Source organism: Mustela nigripes, chromosome 1 (assembly GCF_022355385.1).
Source record: "Mustela nigripes isolate SB6536 chromosome 1, MUSNIG.SB6536, whole genome shotgun sequence".
In the NCBI taxonomy this organism is placed as follows: Eukaryota; Metazoa; Chordata; class Mammalia; order Carnivora; family Mustelidae; genus Mustela; species Mustela nigripes.
Window position 1 is genome coordinate 4,080,679 of NC_081557.1, and position 24,983 is coordinate 4,105,661.

At 60.5% G+C, this 24,983-nt stretch overlaps 1 protein-coding gene across 3 annotated transcripts; it reads right to left on the reverse strand.

Moving 5' to 3' along the window:
* Window positions 1-24,972, reverse strand: IGHMBP2 (immunoglobulin mu DNA binding protein 2). 3 transcript variants are annotated; one of them, XM_059399367.1, is made up of 15 exons: window positions 24,811-24,970; window positions 22,514-22,683; window positions 19,586-19,769; window positions 19,259-19,356; window positions 17,164-17,327; window positions 15,732-15,932; window positions 14,167-14,314; window positions 11,682-11,856; window positions 9,884-10,066; window positions 9,450-9,568; window positions 8,864-8,958; window positions 7,998-8,121; window positions 6,261-7,196; window positions 3,620-3,792; window positions 1-1,106 (listed from the first exon to the last, which is right to left on the reverse strand). In XM_059399367.1, the coding sequence occupies exons 1-15, from the start codon at window positions 24,894-24,896 to the stop codon at window positions 909-911; spliced, it is 3,054 nt and encodes a 1,017-aa protein (XP_059255350.1). In that variant the 5' UTR covers window positions 24,897-24,970; the 3' UTR covers window positions 1-908. The 3 variants fall into 3 exon arrangements, with proteins under 3 accessions (XP_059255350.1, XP_059255343.1, XP_059255360.1); XM_059399360.1 differs by having other exon boundaries at window positions 15,702-15,932; XM_059399377.1 differs by lacking the exons at window positions 19,259-19,356; window positions 19,586-19,769 and having other exon boundaries at window positions 15,702-15,932; window positions 24,811-24,972.
* Between the last annotated feature and the right edge of the window lie 11 nt (window positions 24,973-24,983).

The window sequence follows — 24,983 nt, forward strand, 5'->3', positions numbered from 1 at the left end:
GGCGGTGCGCGTAGATCTTTATTTTACTCTTAAATAATTTATGTCCCACTTAAACAAATAAAACTCTGAGACGAAGACATCACATCCGTCTGAGGCCGTCCTCCCTGAAGCAGCTGGTGGAGAACGCTGGGGAGCACCTATGGGAGGGCTCCTGCTTCGTGTCGGCCGCACCGCCGCTCTGCGGAAGCTCTTTCCCGAGACCGCCGCCCGCGGAGGGCTCACCCGGGCCCCATGCCTCAGTGGACTCCAGACCTCGCAGGAGCAGGAGCGGTCTGAGCTCTGTCCGCTGCCCTGCACAACCAGGACAGGGCCCCACAGCCGGCAGGGAACAGGACACAGACGGAAGCGGGCCTCTGCCAAGGCAGCTACATGCGGACGCATGGGAGAGGTGCCCGCGTTCTCAGACACGTGATCTGACTTTTCAGGTGTGCTCCCTCCTTCCGGCGGCCTGAAAGCTGGCCGGCCCCGGATGGTGGGAATTTCCTTGTACAAAGATTGAGGGGGTATCAGTCCAGGGCAGGGGGACTCTCATGGCAGCACCCCAAGGTTCAGATGGTGGGATTTCTGTTCTAACTAGGAAGACACCGGGAAATGCTCCAGGCAAGAGAAGGGGGACAGGGGCACAGACGGGCCAACCCACACCAATTCCAGAGAGGGCCACGCGGCAATGACCACGTGCCCTGGGCACCCTCCTCCGAAAGCTGTCAGGGGGAAGAGCTCATCTCCAGAGTCCAGAACCCCACCCTTGCTCCCAGCCCCTGTGCCCCACCTGGCTCCGGTACAGGCAGGTGGGTCAGGTTGCACACTGTCACGGAGTAGCTACAGGGAAGCAGAAAGCAGCCCTGCTTGCCCTCACAGATGTTTTCCAAAGACAGCAGCTCTGGGGCTGCACGCAAAGAGCCTGCCCGTCACTTTTCCTTCTCCTGCCGCTTACTCTTCCTCTGGCCGCTCAGTTCATCCAGCTTCTTGTCCAGCCTCCTCTGCAGCTGGGCCCTCTTGGCGGGGTCCAGGGACCTGTCCTTGGTTCCACTGCCGGCGTAGAGGATTCCCTCCCGGCTGATCCTCTGCCGGGCGTGGGCACGAGCCCTCTCCCCACAGCCATGGATCTGCGGGGGGACACAGCAGTCAGCGCGGAGCCTAACGGGAACAAAGGCCCTGCAACGTCGCCCATCGCAGAGTCTGGGGACCGTTAAGTCCCAGCATGAGGTCTCGGAGGGGCTCCCTCCTCTTCCTGCAGCCGGGCCCCTCCCCATCAGGCTGCCGGGGTGGGGGGTATGAGGAAGCACCCTCCACCCCCGCCCTCAGCTCAGCCCGAACCATCCTCTGAGCACACACGGACGCGTGGCCAGATCCCCACAAGCTCCCGATGGGGGGTGACGCACGCACAGAGCCACCGGCAGCGGTGTGGCAACAAAACGCCAATGCGCTGTCGGCGTGACCCTGCGGCCACGCTGCCCTTCCGCGAGCTCCAGCCCAAGTGCAACCGCCGTCCCCTCTGGGCCAAAGGCTGCACTCTTTAGTCTGTCCCCAGCACCAGGCCTGGGCCAGAGCCCCAGAACGTGCCTGACCCCATGAAGGGCCCCCGTTTCCAGGAAACTCTCACGTAGCTCCTCCATTTGAAAGGAGAGGAAGGGAGACGGGAGGAAACCCTCCGAGCACCTCCAGCACCAGGCGTGACAGCCAGCACGCAGGTCACGGGGCCTTCCAGAAAGCCCGCGCTTCCCTGCTGCACACACCGAGGGAGTTCCCTTAGGAACTGCCGGGTGGGACCCAGTTTGGACCTCGCTTGTCGGCGTCCCCAGCCCTGTGCCTGACAGCGAAGACCCCTGTGGCCCACCACCCACGCAGCACCTGTCCCCCTCCCTCCCTTACTCACGGGGTGTCCCCACCCTGCCCCTCCTGGGCAGCCCTGGGCCCGCAGGCTGCCTACCACAGCTCCCCCAGAGACAGTCGTGTGGCGCCATGCCCTCCACGTGGCCCAGGACCCGACACGCAGTGTCCCCGCTCCTCACCGCATCCCAGTCACGGGGCAAAGACTGAGACACGGCACCCAGGGAACGTGTGGGGAGAGCGGCCCCGGGCTGAGGCAGAGTTCCCTCGCCCACGTCCCGGAAGAAGCAGGTGACAGCTGGTGCTTGCGGCCCGGTCCCTGCCACCCAGCCCTGCGCCAGTTCTGCACAGCCTCAGCCCACAGAACATCTCAGAGCAGGGGCACCTGTGGCCCTGCCCGCAGCCAGCATCCCGTCAGACAGACACGGTGCCAGTGCCCTCCTCGACACTGCCACCAGCCGCACGGGGAGGGCGTGCTCTCGGGTCGGGAGCGGGAGCCGCCCGGGGCTGCCGCCTCTCACCACCCTGCACAGAGACCCACACAGGCTGTGCCAGGAATGCGAGCTGGTTGCCCAAACCTCACACCTGATGATCTCTAAACGTTCTAGATAAACAGATCCTAAAACGCCTCATGCTTTGTCAACAGGAACAAACACAGACCGTGCGCACGTGCGCGTGCGTGAGAAGAAGAAAGTGTGCGCGGGCGTGCGCGTGGAGGGAAAGGGGGAGGAGGAGGGGGAGGAGACCCTGCCCCAGGGGGACGCCCCGTCTAGGTTCCGAGGCAGCAGAGCTCCCTGTGGGTAGGCAGCCGCACCCCCTGACCCAGAGTGGCACACCGCCCCGACCCCCACGCAGCTCATCTGGGACAGTGCCGGGACAGTGCCAGGACAGGTGCCACGTGCCTTCCCCACACCCACCCCTCACCAGCCTCCAAGAGCCCCACCGCCACCTCCCATCGGCCCGAAGCAGAAACCCAATGACCCCTCTGGGTCCTCCTTCCCCTGCTATCGTGACCCACAACCCATTCAGGGCCCACGCCCACCGCCCCACGCTCTCCACAACCCACCCCAGGACGTCCCAGTCTCGCCCTGAGCCTCCCCGGTACTGCAGCCGGCGCTCCGGCAACACAGAGGGCGCTCCAGAAGCCCCACAGCTTCCAGAACCAGGGCTCAGCTCCTCGGGGCAGAGGCTTCTCGGCCTGCACTCCGTCACCCTGCCTCGCTCTGCTCCCAGCTGGACAAGGGCACCCCCTCTCTGGGGCCTTCACACGTGTCCTCCCCAGCCCAGCCCCCGACCCTGCTGCCAGCTTGGCCCCAGATGCTCCCTCACCACGGTCGGCACGTGGCACCAGATGTGGTCTCATACCAGGTGCCTACAGGTCCTCACTCCTCAGGGCAGAGATGAAGCCTGCTCTGGCCCCCAGCTCCCCAGGCCCGGCAGACGACATTCCCATCCAAACAAGCTCAAGAAATGAATGAAAAAGCAGCCGGGCAGCCAGCCCACTTCAGATCTAAAGCCAGACCTCCCACCTCCCCTAGCCTAACCCACTGACAGACCCCAAAGACACTGGAACAAAGTCCTCTCTGTCCAGAATTCCCACCAATTTTCTCACAGTTTGGCCAAGTGTGACATTTTACTTTCTCATACCCTGATGCATTCAAAACAAAGCACGGGTCTACACCCATTCAGAAAAACCCAGCGCTCAGCCCCAGCTCCCATCTGTGCGTGGAGCACGTCTGCCCAGAGCCCCGGAGACACAGCCGCCCCGCCGCCCGCCCCGCAGCCGTACCTCGGGCAGGTGGTGGCTGAGGCAGAACCGGCGGCCGCAGTGCAGACAGAGCTGGCCCAGGGTTGCCACGCTGGCTGTGCACTTAGCGAGGCCACAGGTGTTATCAGCCTTGATGGCAGCCGCGACCAGGGCCTCGAAGTCCTCCTTGCCAGGCAAATCTATGGCCGTGTTCCCTAGAGAAGAAAAGGGTCACTCAAATGGGGAAGAACGTGGATGTCGGGCCCACGGCTGCCCCGAGCTGCCGCGAGCAGCTCCCACTCTCGGTTCACAGTGATCAGGCCAATGGCCCTCAGTCAAGCCTGGTGTCCGTCCAGCCAAGAGCGACCGTCCTTCAGCGGCCTAATAACCGGCCCTGCCAGGTGTGGGCAGCACGCGGACTTCCTAGAAGGGGCTGGCATGGCACGTGCCCCTGAAAAGCCCATTCTCTTTAATCAAGAAAACTTCTAAGCACGAGGACGCTCCTCACGATGGGAACCGCACCAGGGAGCCGACAGCGTGTTCTGAGGACTCCGGCGTACTCGCGGGTCCCCGCGGTAGGGGACCTCGGCGTTTCTGACCAAGTACACAGAAACCTTTTGAAGAACAGAAAATGCTCACAAGTGGAAAACGAACCTGAGACCGCGTGTAAGTGTAGCTCTGTGAAACAGGCGTGCATGACCCGAACACACAGGCGTGGACAGCCGGGGAACACCAGGACGGCATCCGCCAGGAGGCCGTTGCCAGTGACGGGGGCACAGCACAGACGAGACGCTTCCCTGAGTGAATTCCTCACACTCGGCTGGTACGCAGGTCAGGACGGTCGGCCGCGGAGGGGACCCAGGGGAAATGGGGCCCTCGGCCCCCCCGGCACCTCAGCCGGCCGTGGCCACGCCGCTCCCTCCATACAGGCACAACTCTGCCACGGTCCCTGGCCCTTCCCCCAGACGGGCTGAGGAGCCTGGCTCTACCCCACACGCGCCGAGCAGCCGCGCAGCAGAGGGCAGGGGCGAGACAGACACGCTGAGGCCCAGGAGCAGCAGCAGGAAGCTTGGAGAAGGGCTGACGAGGTGCCCACTGCTCGCCGGCATTTTCAGGGAACAGAGAAGACGCAGGGACCAGGCACAGAGTGTTCAGAATGACACCTCAGTGTTCCGACCGCTTCTCCCACGGGCCCGAGCGCCTGTCACTCCCCCGACCGTCCCGAGCAGCAGGCAGCCCTCGATGCGTTCAGCGGCAGCCTTCCCGGGGGGCCACCGCCATGGCTCTAGGGGCCTGCTCAGACCAGCCTCTGCTTCTCAGCTGTGACAACCTCAGCAGAGCCTGGGGACCAACTGGACAGGGTCACGTTCTGAGCCTGAGGGGCAAGGTGAATTCTGAAGGTGGCGGCCTGAAGAAACTTCAAACCTAAGTGGAGCTACCATCGCCTAAACGGGGCAAAGTCTCCCCAGGATACTGTCCTCCAGTGAGCGCGCCATACACGTTGCGGAGCACAGACCAGGACCCCATCACGGTGCCCCCGCACCTGCCCTTCACGGCACGAACCATCTTCTCAGTGCGGCTTAGAAAAGCACTTTAACGGGCGCCTCAGTGGCTCAGTCCTTAAGCATCTGCCTTCAGCTCAGGTCAGGGTCCCAGGGTCCTGAGATCAAGGCCCACAACACGCTCCCTGCTCAGCGGGGAGTCTGCTTCTCCCTCTCTCACTCCCCCTGCTTGTGTTCCCTCTCTCCCTGTGTCTGTCAAATAAAATCTTAAAAAAAAAAAAAAAAGAAAGAAAGAAAGAAAAGAAAAGCACTTAACATTTCTTTCCTCTGCGCAACATTTCTTTTCCTCTGTCCACAGGGTGGATCGGCTACAGCCTCAGGCCCGAGGCTGCTTTCTAAGACCGAGTCAGGTGTGTACAGCTTTGCTCAGAGGAACTCAACGGAAAAAAGAAGACACAAGCGGCTCCACGGGTGTGCTCGGAGAGGAATAGCTGGGGTACAAGGTTACCCAGAGGCTTCAGAAAACCCAAGTCTTCCAAGCTCAGCGCCCGTGGATGCACGATCACAGTGAGGTACGGGGGTGGCGGAGCAGGGCCCCAGGGGACGCGTCAGTGCGCAGCCACCACAGTGCACGCAGGGCCGGGACGCAGGCCAGCGGGACGTGCGAGAGCCCGATGGGGTCTGGCAGAACAAGCCGTCACCCAGCGCGGATTCTGCCTGCCTGAGAGCTCCTGCCCGCCGTCCTCATCTCCTCCTCCAGGCTCTTCCCCAGCAGTGTACGCACCTCGGGGCCCTCCTGCATTTCCGTGTACTTGGTCAGGGACACTGAGGTCCCCTCATGCTGTGACCCGTGAGCACGCCGGGATTCACCCGAACACGCTGTCGGCTCCCTGGTGTGGTTCCCATCACGAGGAGCGACCTCGTGTTTAGATGTTTTCTTGATTAATGAGGAGGCCAGGCCCTGCCTGAGGTCTGGGGACGCGATGGTCACCGTAAGCAATCACTGCCCCCAGAAAGCTCACAAACCAGTTAAAAACAAGTAACAAGATGCACAATCAGGGCCTTAGCACGCAGGGGAAGTCCCAAACCTCTCCGAGGGTCACAGCGGGCTTCAAGTGGGGAAATACCACATTGAAGGGGACGCCAAGCTGGCACCACCCCCACCAGGTGAACCCACTTACCTTTTGCTTCTTTCTTCTTCTTCTTCTTCTCTGGTAACGTGCGCGGCCCAGAGTGCAAGGCCTGCTGCCCGTCCCTGGCAACCCTGTCCGTGGCAGCCCTGTCCGTGGCGGCCCTGTCCGTGGTGGCCCCGTCCATGGCGGGCCGCTCCTGCTTGCTCTTCGCTCTCTGCAGCCTTTCCAGGTGCAGGGCCTTCAGATTCAGGGTGTCCGGGCCGCTCTGCCCCCCAGCAGGGGGCTCTGTCTGGGTGGGACCGGGCGCATCCCCAGGGGTGTGGTTGCCGGCCCCAACTGGAGGCGGCGGGGCTGGCAGGGTGGGCGGGGCCGGCGGGGCTCTCTTGCTCACGGTGACGAACCTCTTCTTCCCTTCCCCGGAGCTGTCGTGCCTCAGCCCGTGCTCCTCAGCGATCTGGTGGACCCACATCCTGTCGTGGGAGTTCAGGGAAGCAGGAAACTCCAGCTCAGTTTTCTCGCTCGCCACAAACTCGGCGATCTTGGCCCGGAAGTGCTCCGCGGGGTCTCTGGTCGCCGCTCCCTCTGGGCTGCCTCCATTGAGGCTGGGCTGAGAAGGGACCCCAGGGCCAGAGGGTTTCCCACCCGTCCTCTTCCGCTCCAGCCCCGCGGCTGCTCTGGTCTCCCGGGTCCCGTCCTGCGGCCGGCCTCCACGAGGCTTCCTGGCTGACACCGCGGAGCCGTGGGGCTTCGCCCCAGCTTGGCTGTGGCCCTGGGAACTCTCGTGGGAGTAGTTTTCAGGGACGATGTCATCAAGATACTCAAAGGCTGTGCGCACTTCCCCGTGCTCCGTGAAGTGCCCCAGCAGGGTCTTCAGGAAGGTGTGGTTGCTGACCGTGCGAGAATCGCACACGACCGCCACGTGGCGCCGAGCGCGGGTGACCGCAACGTTGATCCGCCGGTCCTCAGCGAGGAAGCCCACGTCGCCTAGGAGCAAGCCAGGGTGAGTGGCAGAGTGGACCCAAGACTAAGGAACGGGAAATGGACTCTTGCACCGGAGCAGCACAGGTCACCGAGGGGATCACCCAACACCCCCACCCCCCGCACCGAGCACCCCCCCGCCCCCACCTGGCAGCCTGCCCAGGGGTCCTGCTGCCCTCCCAGGGCTCCCCAAGTCTGGCTCCCACCGCACATGGTCTGGCTGTGGCGGGTACCAAACCACTGTTTGTCTCCAAGTACGAGCTCCTCCCTCAGCCCAGCTGGGGGGTGACTGCAGCCAGCAGCAGGGACAGCATGAGCGGTGCTCCAGGACCTTAGCTCCCCAGCAGCCCCCCACTCCGCTGTCCTCGGCTCTCTGCCGACGGTGCCTTACGAAGCCCAGATAAGCCGTTTCTGGGTGCAACACTGAACAGAAGAGCCCCAAACTGCAGTGGCACAGAAGCCGGGCCCTGAGGCTAATGGCGCCCTAAGGCCAAAAACCGAGCTCTGTGTTGCAAGGGCCTCCCTGTCCCAGGCAGGGCGTCCAGGCGGTCCCCGAGAGCGCGCCCGCACTCCCACGCAGCTTGACCTCATGCTCTGCTCCCTCTGCCGGGGACACCAGGCCCCACTCCTGCAGCACCCCAGGGACCACGCCCACCTCCTGCGGCTCTGGCCTCCAGCAGGCTCCGGATGGGGCCCCACTGCCCCCCACTCCCTGCCTGCTCTCTCACTGGGGCCCAGCACAGCCCCCAGCAGAACCCCAGTCCGCCCTCTGTGCCACCCAAAGGGACTCTACTGAGCCCCACATACCTTTCCTATTGGATCTGACGAAGGACAAGACCACAGCCTCCTTCTCTCGGCCTTGGAAACCATCGACAGACTTAATTTCAAGCTCGGGGTACCTATGGGCAAGGCTCTGCCTGAGCAGGTCCACCTGGAACACAAGGAAGCCATGTTCTCAGCTCGGCTCAGGCCGGGGTGGCCTCGACACTCAGCAGAGGGCCTCCCACTGCAGCACGGTCCCCGCCGCTGTCTCACAGCTCAGCGAACTCACACAGCAGCACACGGACAGGTCAGATGGGGCCCCGCACCCCAGCACGACATTGACCCCGCAGAGCCACGGGCCTCAGATGCCCCGGTGGGTGGTGCCTGTGACGCAGGAAGGGTGGCGACCGAGCCACAGACCTCACAGTATTTTGCTGCGGCTGCATCAAGCACACAGGCATGGAGAGAGAAAACATGAGAAACCCTGGAAAGAAAGGAGCTGGCAGGTGCTTCCACTGACCCGGAGAGGGCAAGGATCCTGCTCTGGCCACAGCAACCAGCTCAGGGGCAGGGGCTGGAGCCAGACTCATAAGATTCTAAGCTGAGAGCCTGTGTGAGATGCCGTGGAGGGACTGGTGGTCCAGGGCCACCCTGTAAGGATGCCCGAGGCAGCAGGGCCACCGGGGAGGTGGCCAGAAAACAAAGCCAACCAGGGAAGGGGGGAGGGGCAGAGCAAGAACAAGGGGCGGGTGGGCAGACAGAGATGCTCGCCGATGTCACATGAGCCCCAGACGCAGTCATGAGGCAGTTGATTCTACCTGGAGTTTATAGCCACAGATGCTACATGACCCGTCCTCGGGCACTTGGGGGTGACTGTGCCCCTGACACACAGACAAAGCAGCTCCTCGCACCTGGAGGTTGTACGGCGTGATGACAGCGATGTCACTCGCTTGGACACCAGCGTCCACCAGGGCCTGGATGTGCAGACTGACGAGGCGCACTTCACCTGGGGGCAGCAAGCAGGCTGTTGGCCCAGGTCACCCCATGCTGTCCCGCCACCCGTGCGCATTCCTTCAGCCTGCCCCCCACTTTGCCAGATCTTACATTACGCTTGGGGTAACGCCCTGAGCCGCGGGGTCGCAGGTCCGGCCTACGAAGATGCAGGCCGTGTAGCTGAGCCTCAGTTTACCCGGCAACACGGAGCATGCAGCCCGGCAGGCTGGTACTAGGGTGAGGAAGGATCTTGCCCAAGCCTGAGCAGGCAGAGCTCCCAGGCCTACTGCTCCCCCGAACTAGTGCTGCCAGCCGAGAAGGGCACTGCGAGGGCTCCTGTCTGCCTCGAACCCCCCAGCTCATTGGGGACGGGCTCCCACTGCCCCTTTCCTCCCGCCCCGCTCAGCTCCTCTGAGGTCGGCAGCTGCAGACACTGGGGTTTCTACAAAGAGGAGCCCAGGGTCCGCGTCAGCCAGAAAGCTGGCCCCATCCGAGCAAGCTCACCAGGGTTCCCCTTAGACTGGTCGTCGTCCTCTTCCAGCTCAAAAAGCCCGCAGCCGGCCGTGTCCACGAGCAGCAGGGGGACACTCGTCTCCTCCGTGGCAGCCACTCCTGGGAGGTCCCTGCGCACAGCGGGAGACTGAGCGTGTGAGGCGATGAAGCGGGACCGAGGTCCTGACCACAGAACTCGCGTCTCCCGTCAACCCCCGGGCCCGGGCTCTTCCCACGGCAGAACGAGGCTGCTCCACAGAGAACACAGGGGGCGCGAACGGCGTCAGAGACCGAGCACCCCACGCCAGCTCTCCAGGGCAAGGCCCCTCTCCCCTCCTGAAGATCAGCCTCAGAGATAACTTTGACTCTAAAATCTCTCCTGAATGCAGTTCACGGGGCCCTGGGGGAAACAAGTCAGGCCGGGTGGGCAGAACCAGACCACTCACCGCAGGAGGTGCCCCGCCACGGCAGGGTGGGCGGTGAGCCGCCCGCTGTAGAGGGCGTCCGAGGCCCAGCGCATGATGGCCTGGTGCATGCGGTACTGCACCGTGAGCGTCCGCACCACCTGCGCGCCGAGCTCGTCCGCCAGCCGCTCCATCAGGCTCCGCGACAGCCCCGCCAGCGCGGCCCTGCGCCAAGACAGCAACCGGGGAGAGAGGCCTGAGTGCCCGCGTCCAGCCTGAAACCAAAGGCCAGGGAGGAAGGCAGTGCTAGAGCCTCAGAACCCAACCCCTGCCATGTTAGGACTGAAAATTAAGGGTGTGGTCACCCCAGCGATGTCCGTGGCCTCACGCCAGGACCTGCGACCATGCGACCTGATGTGAAGCTGGGCCTAGTGGAATCATGGGCGCCTTCTAAGAGAAAGGCAGGAGGGTCAGGCTCAGGGCAGAAGACGCGACCAAAATGAACCCTCCCCTGGAGCTTCCTGCCACCATCCTGTGACCCCCGGACGCAGAGTTTGGACTTCCGAAGTCCAGAGCCGGAGACAATCCACCTGGCTTACGCTGGTGATCGGACAGCAACAACAGCCGCGACGGACAGACTCTAAAGGGGCAGCAGGCCCTCCGCGCTCCCTCCACGCTTCCCGGGAACGCTCCCCGCTACGGACTCACCCGAGCCCCACAAAACCTCAGGAGGTAGTTCCTGTCGTGCTCCCCACTGCCCCAGGAGGGGAGCAAGACACAGAGAGCTCAAGGGACCAGCCCAATGCCACCCCGCCAGGGGGCTGCAGAGCCAGGAGCGTCTCTCCTCCACGAAGGCACACCAGCTCCCTCCGAGCCGGCGAGGCTAAACCCACGCGAGAGCTCCCCGTGCTTCAGGAGCTCACTCCGTGGGCTCGTATGACCTCGTGGTCACCCTCTTCCCACACGGACGCCTGCTGGACCCAAGTTGCGCCAAAGACATAAGCGAGGCGGCTGCCAGTCCCAACCACAGCGGACTGGCCGGCACGCATCCCGCCAGCACGGGAGGGGGGGTCCCTGCTCTGTGACTTACATCCTGGCTGGGACGGCCAGGAACCCGCAGACCGACTCGCACCACCGCGAGGGAGCCAGGAGTGCTCAGGAACACTGAGAGGCGCTGAGACAGGGTGGTCACGGGGCGCCCCGGGGGGCTCACCTGAGAGACTACGGAACGGAGGAGCGCACAGCCACCCCGGGTCCGGGAAGGCGCCGTCCGGATGGAGAGAGCAAGGGCAGAGACCCGTGTGGCCAGAGCAGTGGGTGAGGGGAGCGGCGGGAACGCGGTGAGGAGGGGGCTGGGGCGGCTGAGCTCACTCACGCCGGGGACTGCCACTGCCGTCTACGGCACATGGGACTGGAGCCTACGGAATCGCTCCCTGTGGCCTAGGTCGCAGGATGTGCCGACAGGACTCGAAGACTCCACGCCAGGCCAGGGGTGGACCGACCCAGAGGCCAGTTGGCCGGCCCACAGAACCATCCCTCAGACCCCACCCGGCGGGAATGGGCACATCGACCGGCTGGCCGTGCCGGGGAAACTCCATCCAACTGGCCCGGACTGGGCACGGTGCCAGGAGCCACGACTACGGAGACGCACATGGTGACTATGAACCCCGAGCTCGGGCACACGCAGCCTGTCCCACTGACACCTACAGCGGCACGCACAGTACAATGGGCAGGAGACCCCCAGGGAGGGCATGTCAGGGCTTCTTGGTCACCACACCCCAGGCTGCACCAAAGGGGTGGCGGGCAGGGCGGACAAGGGCTCCGTGGGCAGGGCCCTTACTTGTGAGAGATGGTGGTGGGGGGCAGCTGCTTGTGATCGCCGGCCAGGACGCACTTCCTGGCCTTCAGCAGCGGGATCCAGCAGCTGGCTTCCAGGGCCTGTGCGCACTCGTCGATGACCACCACGTCAAAGTGGCCGTCGGGCAGCAGCTTCAGAGGGCCGTCGGAAGAGGCGCCTGGGGAAACCGGAAGTGTGAGCCTTCACCGAAGGTGCTGGCTGCGTCCCACCGCCGCGACCTCACCGAAAGAGACACCACAGGCCGGCTGGTTCAGAGCCCAGTCTGGCATTCAGAGTGTGTAAGAGGTGTGTGTCTTGGAATACACACCTGGGAAGAACATTAAGCACATCTGTTCCAGCCCACCTGTGTTTCAGTGTGGGGCAGTGCACCCCCAGGAAGGGCCGCCCCAACATTCCAAGCATCAGAATCCATCACCCCTTGTGGCTGGGACCAAAGCCTTGGAAGGGCATCTGATTTCTAGTGTTATTTTTATACCATTTTCTAAATCTAAACCTTCATTAATTCCCCCGTAAGATGTCCTATTGGACACACAGAACAATGGACCAAGCACCGGTCCGGCAGGGAAGGAAGGACACACAGACCCCCGCCCCCGCCACCGTGTACTTGACAACAGCCCCAGCTCCTCCTTGGAACAGCCCCACCCTGGCAAGAGCTCACGTGCGAGCAAGACCCGGACCCCAAGCCAAGCCTCATAACCAGCAGGGGCCCAGGCAGGCCGCCCGCCTGAGCCTGCTCCTCATCTACAAACGCGGGCACCACCTGAACTGCACAGGCCCGTGACGATGACCAAACCCTAACACGGCACACAGGCACTAACACAAAGGACACAAGGTGCCTGCCGCAAGCTGGGCGGTTGCAACAACTCTGAGACTCAGACGCGTGTCGTGATGAACCCCACAGGACAGGGTTTGCAGGGGTAGCTGGAGAAGCCGCTGGAAGAGGCTTGGTGGGTTCAGCGTACGGACACGACTTCACGGTGCAAAGAGAAGCACGTGCAAGAGACCCGGTCTAGCTCCCCTCCCTACAGGACGGGAGGACTTAAGAGCCACAAGCTGACCTTGCTGAGTTGGCAGGGGGAAGGCTGCACTGTGGTTTCCAGGAAGCACCATATTTAAAGATCTGGTCCGGTGGAGAAGGACCTCTGGAAACCCTCTCCCTCCACTAAAACGATAACACTGGCAGCACTGCCGGAATCCATCTTCTCAGAACTCTACAGAGAAGCTAGAGGCTTAGAGCAATCCAGGGAGTGTTTGTTTTAGAAGACGCGGCTCTCGGGGTGCCTGAGAGGCTGAATCCATTAAGCCTCTGCCTTCGGCTCAGGTCATGGTCTCAGGGGCCTGGGACTGAGTCCCACATCAGGCTCTCCACTCAGCAAGGGAGTCTGCTTCTCCCTCTCTCTGAGCTCTCTCACTCTCAAATAATTAAAATCTTTAAAAAAAAAAAAAAAAAAAAAAAAAAAGCCATGGCTCCATCTGGGCCAGAACAGTGAGCTCTGCAGTGTTCCTATGGGAAAAGCCTTGCCCGTGTCCTGACTTCTGTGGGAGCCTTGAAGCCAAGGGCCAGCGATCATGGGGAAAAGCCGCAGGAACTCCCTTAAAGTCCCATTCCCTGAGAAACGCCACAGCTGGGGCCGTCTGCCAGCGCCCCGGGCGATCCCACTACCAGGACTGTATTTCCCCCAACTTGGGAGCTGCCCTAGTGCAGACAGCCCTTCCTCCTGGCAGCTGCCCAAAACCATCCCTCTCTGAGGCAACGTGGAACAGCTGGAGAGAGCAAGAGGTAACCAGAAAGCTCCCAAGGAAGAGTCGGGGAGCGAGAAAAGCTCCAGCCTGTCCCTGGGGAACCTGGAGGGACACACACACGCATCGGGCTACGCGTGTGCACATGCAAGACATGAGGAAGCCCCCAATGCTACCAGCTGGCCCACCCCTGGCTCTGCACCAACAGAAAGTGAGGCCTAAGGGCTGTAAAAAGTGCACCCCAACACGTACACTGAGCCCCCTGGCCAAGCCCAGCAGACGTGCTGCTTCTGGAGGAGGGACTCAGCACAGTCCTTCCTGCCCAAGCCGGCGGCTTCCGTGGCCTCGTGGGACGACACAGGCCTTTCAGAGTCAGCACTGCAAAGTCACTCAACACGGAGCACAGCAAGCCCCGGGGAGGAGGGGTCCCGATTTCCAAACCAGTTACAGACCACACAGATGTTCTTACCACTAGGAGATGACACAGACAGCTCCAGACCTACGCATTCGATCGGTGAGAATACGAACAAATTTCTCGAAGAGAGCAGCTCGCTCAAGAAGACACCTGTTCCTGTGTCACTACCAAAACTTCCTTACCAGGACAACTCCCCGGCGGACCCTACCCACCCTCTCCGGACAACTCTACACCACTCCAGCCTGCCCCAGGAAGCAGGAGGGCGCGTTCCAGCCCCTGGGGGTCAGAGCCGGCCGGCCCCGGCCCTCTCACCTGTGTTTGTCGCCAGCACCACCGCAGCCGACCTGAGGCTCTCCAGCATCGCGGCCTCCTCCCTCTCCTTCAGCTCCTTCCTCAACAGCTTGATTTCACCCCAAACGCCGCTCTTCTCTCTCTTCTCCTGGGTCTGCCTGTTCTTCGCCTGCGAAGGAAAACCAAGAACACACACGTATGTGCACCGACTCTGCACCTACTTCGCTCTTTCACGCTCATGAAGCGACTGAGTTCATGACCAGCTGGCGCACTTCATAAGTTTCTCGAAAGGCACTAAAATGTTCAAAACCTGTCTTAAAGGAGCAACAGACCCATACAGGTGAGCAAGTGCCTGACACCCCATGTGGCCCTCCAGCCAGTGTCACCTGCACAGGGACAGGCAAAGGGTGGAGTCCAGGCCCTCGACCCACACGGCATTTTGAGCTTAACTCAGATGAAACCAGGAACCGGGACCCACGCTCCCGAGCACAGGCCCCACACAGGCTCCACGCAAGAAGGGCCCCTGCCGTCCAGACCTGGGTCCCCGCTGCTTCCCAGTGAGGCCACCCTTCAGCGGGGATTCCACACTTGCCAAGAGAACAACAAATCTTCAGCCTATAAAATGCTTACCTAAGCCTCGACTTTCTGTAATACTAAATAAGACACCCTTCCTACGTGTGATTTCCGCTGTGGAGGACGGGGTGTGGCCGGGTCGGCCGGAAGGGTCTTCCTGCGCCTCCCTCCCGGAGAAGACCCAGGTCGATGGGGACAAGAGGCAGAGTCCTCCACACTGTGGCGGAGGCAACACCATCTGTGCGTACTGCTAACCCCTCGACCCTCACGTGACATGCCTCATCTGTCCCCACCTCTGCTGGGCCAACAGGGGCATCTGAAGCACCACCCCACCACTCCGGCACCACCGTGAGGCCGTGAGACCAGCTGACGGCGAGCACGCGGAGGGGACGTGAGGCTCAGAGAACCAGCGAGCTCCCGAGTACTGGACTGCAAGATAAAACATGTCTCCAAGGAACCTGTCACTGCTGCGTCTGTCCCACAGGGAGGTATAAAATGGACCAAAAATTGGGAAGATGAGTTTTTGAATTTTCACTTTCAGGCTGCTGGGGTTTTTCTTGCTGACGTTACCCAGCCATGACCAGACCCAGGGATGCTTCCTGAAGACGACCCTCACCTGCTCACGAAACTACTCAGAAAACAGTAGAGTCCCTATTACATGCTGAGTATAAGTTTCTATCAAAAGCGGCCAGTCCTTTATTTCTTAATAAAACTGGGAGAAAACTTTTTTTTAATGAGCAGTCCTGAAGTTGAAATTCCTTTTTTTTTTTTTTTTAAGTAGACTCCAGGCCCAGTGCGAACCCCAACACGAGGCTTGAACCCATGACCCTGAGACCAAAACCTGAGCTATCAAGAGCCAGACACTTAATGGACTGAGCCTCCCTGACATCTGAAATCCTTAATAGAACTGACAAGAGACCAAAAAAAGCGAGAGGAACACAGACAGAAGTGACTCCTAGAAAAGTCTGCGGGTCAGAACCCACGCAGAGCAGTGGCAGGGAGGAAGCGCGTACGAAGGCCTGATCGATGTCCTTCCTGATGTCTGCGACAATCTGGGCGCTGTCACTCCGCGCTAACACCGCGTCGAGGGAATGCTGCTGAATGGAGTCCAGCAGGCGGGCAGGGTGCCCGAGGCGCACGATCCTCTGCTTGCTGCGGGCCAGACGCTCCACCAGGTTGTCCACGGCGACGTTGGAGGGAGCACAGCACAGAACCTGCGGGAGCACAGCTCCACTTAACCACTTAAGCTCGCGAGAAAACAAAGAGACAGTCTTGAAGGCAGAGGAGGCCGGAGTGTGCACAAGTGGTCAGAACGCAAACACAGGGCTGGCGGGATGGGTGGGCGCGGCCTAGAGGACTCGGACCGCCGCAGACTCTACGGGAGCTGGAACGTGGGTCTGCAGAACTAGTCACCGAAGCACCAGAAGTTTAAATCATCTGCGACCAGGGAAGAAAGGCCTCGAAGGTGAAAGCAGGCCCTGAGGTGACCGGGTCTGGTGACCAGCGCACCACCAGTGGAATCACCTCATCGTCTGACAAAGTGGAAAGAGGGAACATCTTTCTGGTGGGCTCAGTCCTGTTCCTAAAACTATTTTCTGCAGTGATTTCAATCAGGAGAGAAAAGCCTCAAGTGCCGCTGTGAGGAGCAGGTGACAGCCGGCAGGGGCGGCGGGGAGGGGCCGCTGCAGCTGACCCCCGACCCCCACCCAGGGCCTGAGCGGGAACAGGGGCGTGTTCCGTCTGCCTGTGCACACAGAGGCCGTCCAATCACACCTCCAGACCCGCTTCCTACCGGTGAGTCGTCACTCCCTCAAGTTTTCCAGTGCCTCCACCAAGTCACTCACTCGTAGGAAACTACTGGCCAGCTCCGGGACCCAGCGCCAGACCCACCTTCGCCCCGAAGCAGCAGCACTTCTGCCTGCAGAGGAGCGTGGGGCTTGGAACCGGGCCCTGGAGAGCGTCGCCCTGAGCGCACACCCTGGCCTTGCCACCCGTAGCTCGGGACTGGGGCGTGTGCCCTGAGCTCTGTGTCCTCCGGAAATGGGGGGCACCGGCCATCCCCAGCACCCAGGGTTTCTGTGAGGATTACCAGACAGCACTCAGAAGGGGAACTGCTTCATAAAAAACACCCAGTACAATGTTGACATTATTCTAATTCTTACCATGATCTGACACCTACAAACAAGAAAGATTTTCTAAAAGTTTCGCACGTGCTCAGAATCCATGATGACTCACGATGACGCGGGAAGAAAAAAGACCCTTTCCCAGCCAAAAAAACGTAAGTGAGCAGTGACACACAACACTCGCCTCGGAAGGTCGGACAGTGGCGCACAGCACACAGGCAAGCGCGGTCCTGACCAGGCTGGGACCCAGCCGCGCACCCGCGAGCCAGGCACAGGAGCTCACGCGTGTTCACAGGAGCTCATGCGTGTTCACGGGGCCCACCTTTAAGCCCTGCCTCACAGCCTGAAGAATGATCTCGACCACGGTGGTGGTCTTCCCGGTGCCAGGAGGCCCGTGGATGATGGCAAGCTCTTTCTGGGACAGCGCGAAGGAGACGGCTTCCTTCTGGGAGGCATCCAGGCACGGGTTGCAGAACGGCAGCGGCTCTGCGGGAGAGGACAGTGGGACAGTGTTAGGCTCTGGCTCGGCACGGCTGGCGACTGCTCCCGGCAGACGGAGCCGGTGGAAGGAAGCACCGCCCGTGGGGCTCGGAACCTCCCTGGAGCCAGCCAGGCGACACAGGAGCAACCTGCTGGGTCTCCCACCAGGAGAGGAAGTGGCAGACCACGGACCACAGGCCCAATGCAGCCGGCCGCCTACTTCCATGAGTGCAGTTTTCGGGGGCCCAGCCACGCCCGTTCACTGGCCCACGGTCTCTGGCTGCCACAGCGCCCACAAAGCCGAAAATATGTACAATCCATCCCTTTATTTGAAAAGTTTGCCAACTCAGGCTCCACGATAACAGATTTTCCTCAAGTAAATGTTTCTTGGAACCTGTTTCTCCCAGGGGCGCCTGGGTGGCTCATTTAAGCATCGGACTCGTGATTTCGGTTCAGGTCATGATCTAAAGGTCACCAGACAGATGAGCCCCACGTGAGGCTCCGTGCTCAGCAGGGGGCCTGCTTAGGATGCTCTCTCCTCTCTGCCCCTCCCCTCCACGTGCGCCCACTCCAGCTCACTCTCTCAAAACTAAAAAGAAAATTAAAAATCAACAAAAACTAAAATAAGTTATTTATTTCTACCACGTTGCCCCTTTTTAAGTGCCCATAAAATGACAAAAAAGAATTAGGAGCAAATTTTGGAATCCTGTTTCTCCGCTGAATCTTCCACAAGGACCAGTCATCTGCCTCCCGTGCTGGATGCTCTGAGAGTAGCTACTGCGTGTCCAGAGTTGCAGGGCCCCTGTACGTGGAGACACCGGACCCGTGAGTGAGAACTCCCGGGCACAGCACCCTCGTCCAGGCTGGCCAGACAGACACAAAGCTGAAAAGCAGCAGCAGACCTGACCCAAAGTCCCAGCATGTCCCACTCCGCACTGCTTCCCTTTTCCTTAAACGCCCGCCTAACCACAACGTACCGTGCTCCCTAAAATACAGTATATAAATTTCTAATTCAGCTTCTACTGCACAGCAGCCTCTCGATAAATATTTGACAGAATAAAACACTGAAACGTCATGCCTTCAGAACCCAGACAGGGGCCACCCAGCAGCCCTGTGTTTAAAGCCAACACGACCCTGCGTGGTTGGCACAGGCACGACATCACGTGGGCCCAGGATGACCCCCATCCCCCCAGGCAGCAGGAGACCGAAGGCTTCACTGAGGGCATGCTGGGAAGGTGGCAAAATCAGAATGTAGATTGACAAGTCATGGCAGCCGCTTGAGACAACATGCTCCCCTCAAAACTGGAGTTCTTCAAGACCACAGAAGGCTGGGAGAAAGCGCACCTACAAGGAAGGGGTGCGTGTGAGCACGTGTGTGCACGTGTCTGTATGAGAAAGACCTGGTGTTCCCACATGGAAAAGAGTAGACTAGACACAAACACAGGGAGGTTAACTCCAGATGGCAGGTTCGCAAGGCTTCTGTTTCCCTCGTTAACACAGGTCTTCATTTCCAAATATTCTATAATTAACACCTAACACAGTACTCTTCTCATCAGAAAGAAACAACCTTCAATTTGAAGGACGTCGAGAAACGATCAAATGCCTTTAGAATCTGAACTTCTCAAACAAACACAAGAACACTATTAAGCACAGACTGTGCTCAGCCATCCTATTTCCACAGACCACTGAGCTAGAACATCTTACATCCTAAAAGAACATACATTCGTTCGAGAGGACATTGTAAAGTCAGCAGAACGAGCTGCATCTCTGCGCGGAGTATGAGAGTCTAGTCCACACGAGTCACTCAGGTTTACAGAAGACACAAAGACGCCGTCTAACCGTGTGTCCTCCAACTCTCGCTCCGACACCCGAGGCCCTGCTGTTCTCAGAGCTTCCGCAGTGACTCTGAGCAGAAAAGAAAACACAGAGGTTCTTACGGATCTCACTGGCGGCACTGGGGGCGGAGCCACCGAAGAGAACGTCTACGAGTGAGCGCGCGGGGCCGGAATGGTACTTCTTCAGTGTGATCAGAGCCCTGCCAAGGGAGAAAACTAGAATTAGGAGCTTTGGTGAAAACCAGACATAGATTCCCTGCCCAAGCCTCTGCCCAGCACGGCCACCACAGCCACCGTCTCGCACGAGCGGCCCCCAGTGACTGCACACTCAGCCCAACAGCTCTCTTGTGTCCAGCGGGACGCGCGGTCAGGGCGCGCTGCTTGAGGAAAAGGAACATGGGACTCCCAGTCACACGCACACCCCCTTACTTTTTCAGTCGCTTGTAAGTGACATCATTGGCCAGTTTTAACAGCCTGTAGGTCTGCTCCCTGTCCAAGTTCAGCTGGAAGTCATGGGACTCGTCAAAGGCCACCGTGACCGATCTCTGCGAGATCCGGGTCAGGATCCCCGTGGCCAGCTGACTCCCTTCGTCGTACAGACCCACTATATCGCCTGCAGAAACACAGATTCACGTTACACGAACACTGAGCAGACTTAAGCCGTGGATTATTTTATGTAATAAATTCCAGCATGTTTCAAATATCCCATCTACACTGCTTTCTTTAGAAATGAAATCAGTAACGGTAAAAAAATTTCTTTTTTAAGATTTTATTTATTTATTTGACAGAGAGAGATCACAGGTAGGCAGAGAGGCAGGAAGGGAAGCAGGCTCCCTGCTGAGCAGAGAGCCCAATGCTGGGCTCGGTCCCTGGACCCTGGGATCATGACCTGAGCCAAAGGCAAAGGCTTTAACTCACTGAGCCACCCAGGTGCCCACAGTAAAAGCCTTTTAACCAATCCCTCAATTAAACATGAAAACTGACTTGAGACCAATGAACTATTTAAGACAAACACACCCGTCAATAGAACACTTCAAGAGCCGCTCGCTCTGTGCCAGACACCGCTCTAGGCAGGGGTCTGACTGGGAACAGGACACAGACATCCGCACCAGAGGTTTTAAGGAAGATGAAGCCAGGAGGCGATGGGGAGAGACGAGGACATCATTTTAGAAACAGTACGGCGAGGGCCCCTGAGTGGTGACAGGTAAGCAGGAGGGCCCTGAACAAAGTGGGGGCCACAAGCACATCTAGGGAGGAACGTTCCAAGCAGAATGCGAAGAGGCCCCCGTCTGTCCCGCCGGATCAGGAACCTGAGGGCATGTCGGGCCGGAAGGGCTATCATGTGTCGCCTGAGAAGGAAGCCAACCCAGAAGAGGGCAAATCCAAGAAATGGAGAGAAACTAAGTCCAAGCGACCTCCTGTGAGCCCTGAAGTCAACTTCCTAGTATTGCAACCAATGCAATCCTTCTTCCCCAAGTCAATTTGGGTTGGCTTTAAAAAAAATTATTTTAAAGATTTTTATTTATTTATCTGTCAGAGAAAGAGAAGGAGCACAAGCAGGAGGAGTGGCTGGCGGAGGGAGAAGCAGGCTGCCCACTGAGCAGGGAGCCCGACGCAGGGCTCAATCCCAGGACTCTCAGATCATGACCTGAGCCGAAGGCAGATGCCTCACCGACTGAGCCACCCAGGCATCCCTGGCTTGGCTTTTCATCACCTGGAACAGAAGACAGTTCTGACCCAAACAGACCCCACTCAGATAAAGCCAGAGCTACTCACAGATTTCCACCCCCCACACTCCCCTTATTCTGCGTCAGAAAGTGAACACCACGGGTGCCTGGAACAACCAGGCACCAGGCGCGCTCCTAGCCCAGGCTGTTTTCCGCCAGGCGATGAGCTTCATCTGCACCTAGAACCTCTCTCGGGCTCCTTCCCAACGTTACAGAGACAAGCAGCAGGCGGCAGCAGTGCTCCTGGGGCAGGGTCTGGTTCTGTGTGCGGGGCCCACTATGGGGTTGAGCATACTGACCCCACGCCTGCTGGGACCTCCCCACCAGCGCCCTGCAAGGGGTCCATGTTTCTAGGCCGAGCCTGCAAACTGCTCTTCAGAGGATGAAGAGGTGACAACCCACCTCAATCTGATCCACAGTTGCAGTGACACACCAGATTTCCACAGAAATGCCGCTTCCTTGGCTTCCCGTATATGAACCACTCAGCAGTTTCTGCGGTCACAGCGCACGGTGCGGGCTGCTGCATCTACTACTGAACGTGCGTCCACTCTCGGACTGCAGAGTGTCCCCCACATGGACATTCGACCCTGACGGCAAATCGGAAAGGGGCCACCATATCGCCCCCAGCCCCACCTACCGACGCGGGGCGGCGAAGAGCTCTCGCTCACTTAACAAGAACGTGGAAGACCGGACTCCAACCAGCAGCCCCTCCATCCCCCCTGTCTCCGAATCCAGCTGGTACTCCTACAACGTTGCGCAAGAGTTTGGGAAATCCGAACAGCAAATGAGAAACCCCCATCACCACCAAAACAAGATGGAGAGTTTTCTAGAGCCAAGTACAGCGGTGGCAAGGCTGCTGTCCCCAGGTCTGAGGGCGACACCAGGCACCCCTCATGTGGGTTCAGCAGCTCCTCACCGCCACTGCTCCTCCCCAGCAGGGCGGGCACGAGCGGCCCCCGGGCGAGCTGGGCTCAGGAAGCCGGGGAAGACAGAACTGCACACAGCACCACGGCGGTCCGAGACAAATATGACGGCAGTCGCGTGGAGTTCTGCACTTTCTAGGAGCCGCGATAAAAAAATTTAAGGGGCGCCTGTGTGGCTCAGCCAGGGAAGCATCCGCCTTCAGCATGATCTCAGGGTCCTGGGATGGAGCCATGCGGGGCTCCCTGCTCTGCGGGGCCTGCTTCCCCCTCTGCCTTTGCCCCGCTCATGCTCTATCAAATAAATAAAATCTTTTAAAAAAATTTTTCTTAAAGACACAACTGAATTAATTTTAATAACAACATATTTTAACTCAACACACGACAGATACTATTTCCACATGTATCAGAAATGACTCTGGAGATAATCTGAATTTTTCTGTACTGGGGCTTCAAAATCCGATGAGCACCGCACACACAGCACTCACGGCCGCAGTCCGGGCGCCCCGAACCACCTGCGGCTCGCGGCTGCCATCCTGGACACGCTGACCTGGACTACCGAGAAGCCACGTGAGAGGCAAACTTCTCTAAGCGTTCACTGTCCGCGTTAACTCTCCCGCTAGCCCCGTGCGAGCCGGGCTTCACGGAGTACCAGGCACGGCCCGGAGGCCAGCGGGTGCAGCACGCGCCTCCGCTGCAAACGCACAGACCTGACGTAAAGCTGTTGCTGGGAAGCACCACGGCCGCCACACATCTCCTGGGCTCCAAGGTGACCAGCAGCCGCCCGTAGAGCCCCGTCCGCTGGCTGGACACCTGCAGCTTCAGCAAACACACGCCTCGGCTCTGGAGTTCTCTCAGGGAGATGTTTTCCTGCCAGGACCTGGAAGACACCCAACACTGAGGGTTCAGTATTTACACTCCACCAGCTTTCACTTCCACCTACCCGGGATGAACGTAAAAGGGAGAGGGAAACAGACAAGGATCTGTGCCCAGGCTCTAAATAAAACCCCAACGGGCTCTGTACCTGTCCCTGGCGTCCTGCCCCTCCCCATCCTGTCCTGCTGGTACAGCTGGTCTCTTTACCTGCTCTACCCGCACTCTGCACCCTGGTTCCCCTGGGTCACTAAGCCCATCGGTGCCCCCCCACCAACGCCTGCCATCTGTACCCACACGAATCCACTCTGCCTCTCATCCTCACCACCACACCCCTGCTTCAAGCCACACCCCTCATCGTCTGGACCAGACAGAGCCTCCTGCCTCCAGACTGGCTGACCTCGGGGGCTTGCCCCGACCAGTCACAAGCAGCAGCGCCCACACGATCCACCTGAAATAGAAATCTATGGAAGTTAATAGAGGGAAGCCTCACCAAAGTGGAGGGGGGAGACCAGCAGGAGCAGCACCGCCCCGTCAGTTACAGACCCTGACAGGACAGAACCCTCCATCACGCAGCAGGGAGAGATGCACATCGCACACCCTCAAGAAACCAGCCACCCCTGCAACTCAGGCAGTGAGCAACAGTCACCCACGTGAACTCCTGCCTTTCCGGAACGGGCTTCCCTTCAAAGAGACCCCTCCCACGCCCTCCTTCTCCGTGAACTGAAGGTCCTCTCCGTCACCGGCTACACTAGCCCAGAGCGTGGGCCACAGCTCCCTCAGCCCGAACTGCAACTCTCTGCTGGGACGGATAAACCCATCTGGCTGTTTTATTTTTAAGGTTAATGCCGCCCCTCCCCCTGCCCAGAGAGCCATCGCTGGGCACGGAACAGCACACGCTCGCCCACGAGGCCCTGCTCAGTCTGAGCGCTGCCGACCTCTCCGCGGGTGGTCACTGCTCTGGGTACCGCGCGGAGGGCCTGACCGAGGCCCGTCCTGCGCTCACAGCAAACCTGCGAGGTGGGAACATTCCCACTTTGCAGGCGAGGTGGCTGCGGCTCAGGGACGGACCCTGCGAGGTCCCACAGCCACACGTGGAGCTGCGGTTCTACGTAGGTCCTGCCACCGCAAACGCTCGGAGCCTCCGGAGCCAAAGCCTCTCGCACAAACCCCTGCCCGTCTGCAGTGCAGCGACTCGCTGCCAGGCCCAGAATCAGACTGCCTCCCCTCCAACCCCGGGCAAGTCACCGAAGCACCCGCTGTCACAGCTCCTCGGGCACAAAATCTTAACAACACAGAGGGTTCCAGGAGCCCGCGCGGCCCTCGGTGAGCGCTCGATGCTACTATTTCAGCTAAATGCGTCTCCACCTTCAGGAGCAAGCAGAGCTCGCTCCGCAGCCCCTGTCCCTGCACCGCCTCCAGGAAGCCTCCCCCTCCACCCACTGCACCCATTTTTCTGTGAGCCTGGCACCACCTGTCCCCGAAGCCAGCCTTGGCCTCACCGGGCCCGGGGGCTGGTCTTTCCCCCCGCCTGCGCGCTCCCGTCCCCACGACGCTCACGGTGGGAGCACATCGGCTGGGAAGGCCCCGTTCACAAGCACCCGAGCCCACTCCCTGGCCCAGGTCCCCCGACCAGGCCCAATCCCTGCCCACACCCCTGCCCACGGCCAGACCCACCCCTGCCCAGGACCCCTGCCCGGGCCCAACCCCGCTCCCAGGACCCCCGGCCGGGCCCAACCCCTCTGCCCAGGACCCCTGCCCGGGCCCAACCCCTCTCCCAGGACCCCTGCCCGGGCCCAACCCCTCTCCCAGGACCCCCGGCCGCCCCCTCCCCCGCCCCGCCCCGGCGGCCGCAGCCTCGCGCCCTCCCACCGGCCCGCACCGGAGGAGGGAAAAGGGCTGAGGACGCGCTGACGCTAGTTAAGACCCGGGACGGAAAGGTCGGAGTGGGGGCTCCCGGCCGAAAAGAAAAGGCTCCTCAAGGGCCCCGAGACGGGCCGGGCCGCCCGGGAGGCGACAGTCCCAGCTCCAGCGGCCGCCGAACCCCCCAGCGCCCCGGGCGGGCCTCAGGGTGGCAGGGGAAAGTCTGTGCCCGAGGCCGGCCGCGCCGGGGAACTGCCGACCGACCCCGTACCTGCGCTCCTCGACCTCCGCGTCTCTCTCGAGCTCCAGCAGGTCCAAGTGCTTGGTCACGAAGCTCTCCACAGCCGCCGAGGCCATGGCCGCCGCCGGGCCGGGGCCCGGGGGAACGGAGGGCCGGCTGCCGCGCGGGGCGGAGTTCCCGGGCCGGACCCTGTGCGTCGACGC

Excerpts from the sequence above, each read along its gene's own strand:
- IGHMBP2 (XM_059399360.1), bottom strand. The coding sequence starts at position 24,896 with ATGGCCTCGGCGGCTGTGGAGAGCTTCGTGACCAAGCACTTGGACCTG. Across the intron at positions 14,315-15,701 it reads CCTCCCTGCCACTGCTCTGC|GCGAAGAACAGGCAGACCCA; the intron begins GTGGGTTCTGAC and ends TTTCCTTCGCAG. Across the intron at positions 8,122-8,863 it reads TCACGCCGTACAACCTCCAG|GTGGACCTGCTCAGGCAGAG; the intron begins GTGCGAGGAGCT and ends CTTGTGTTCCAG.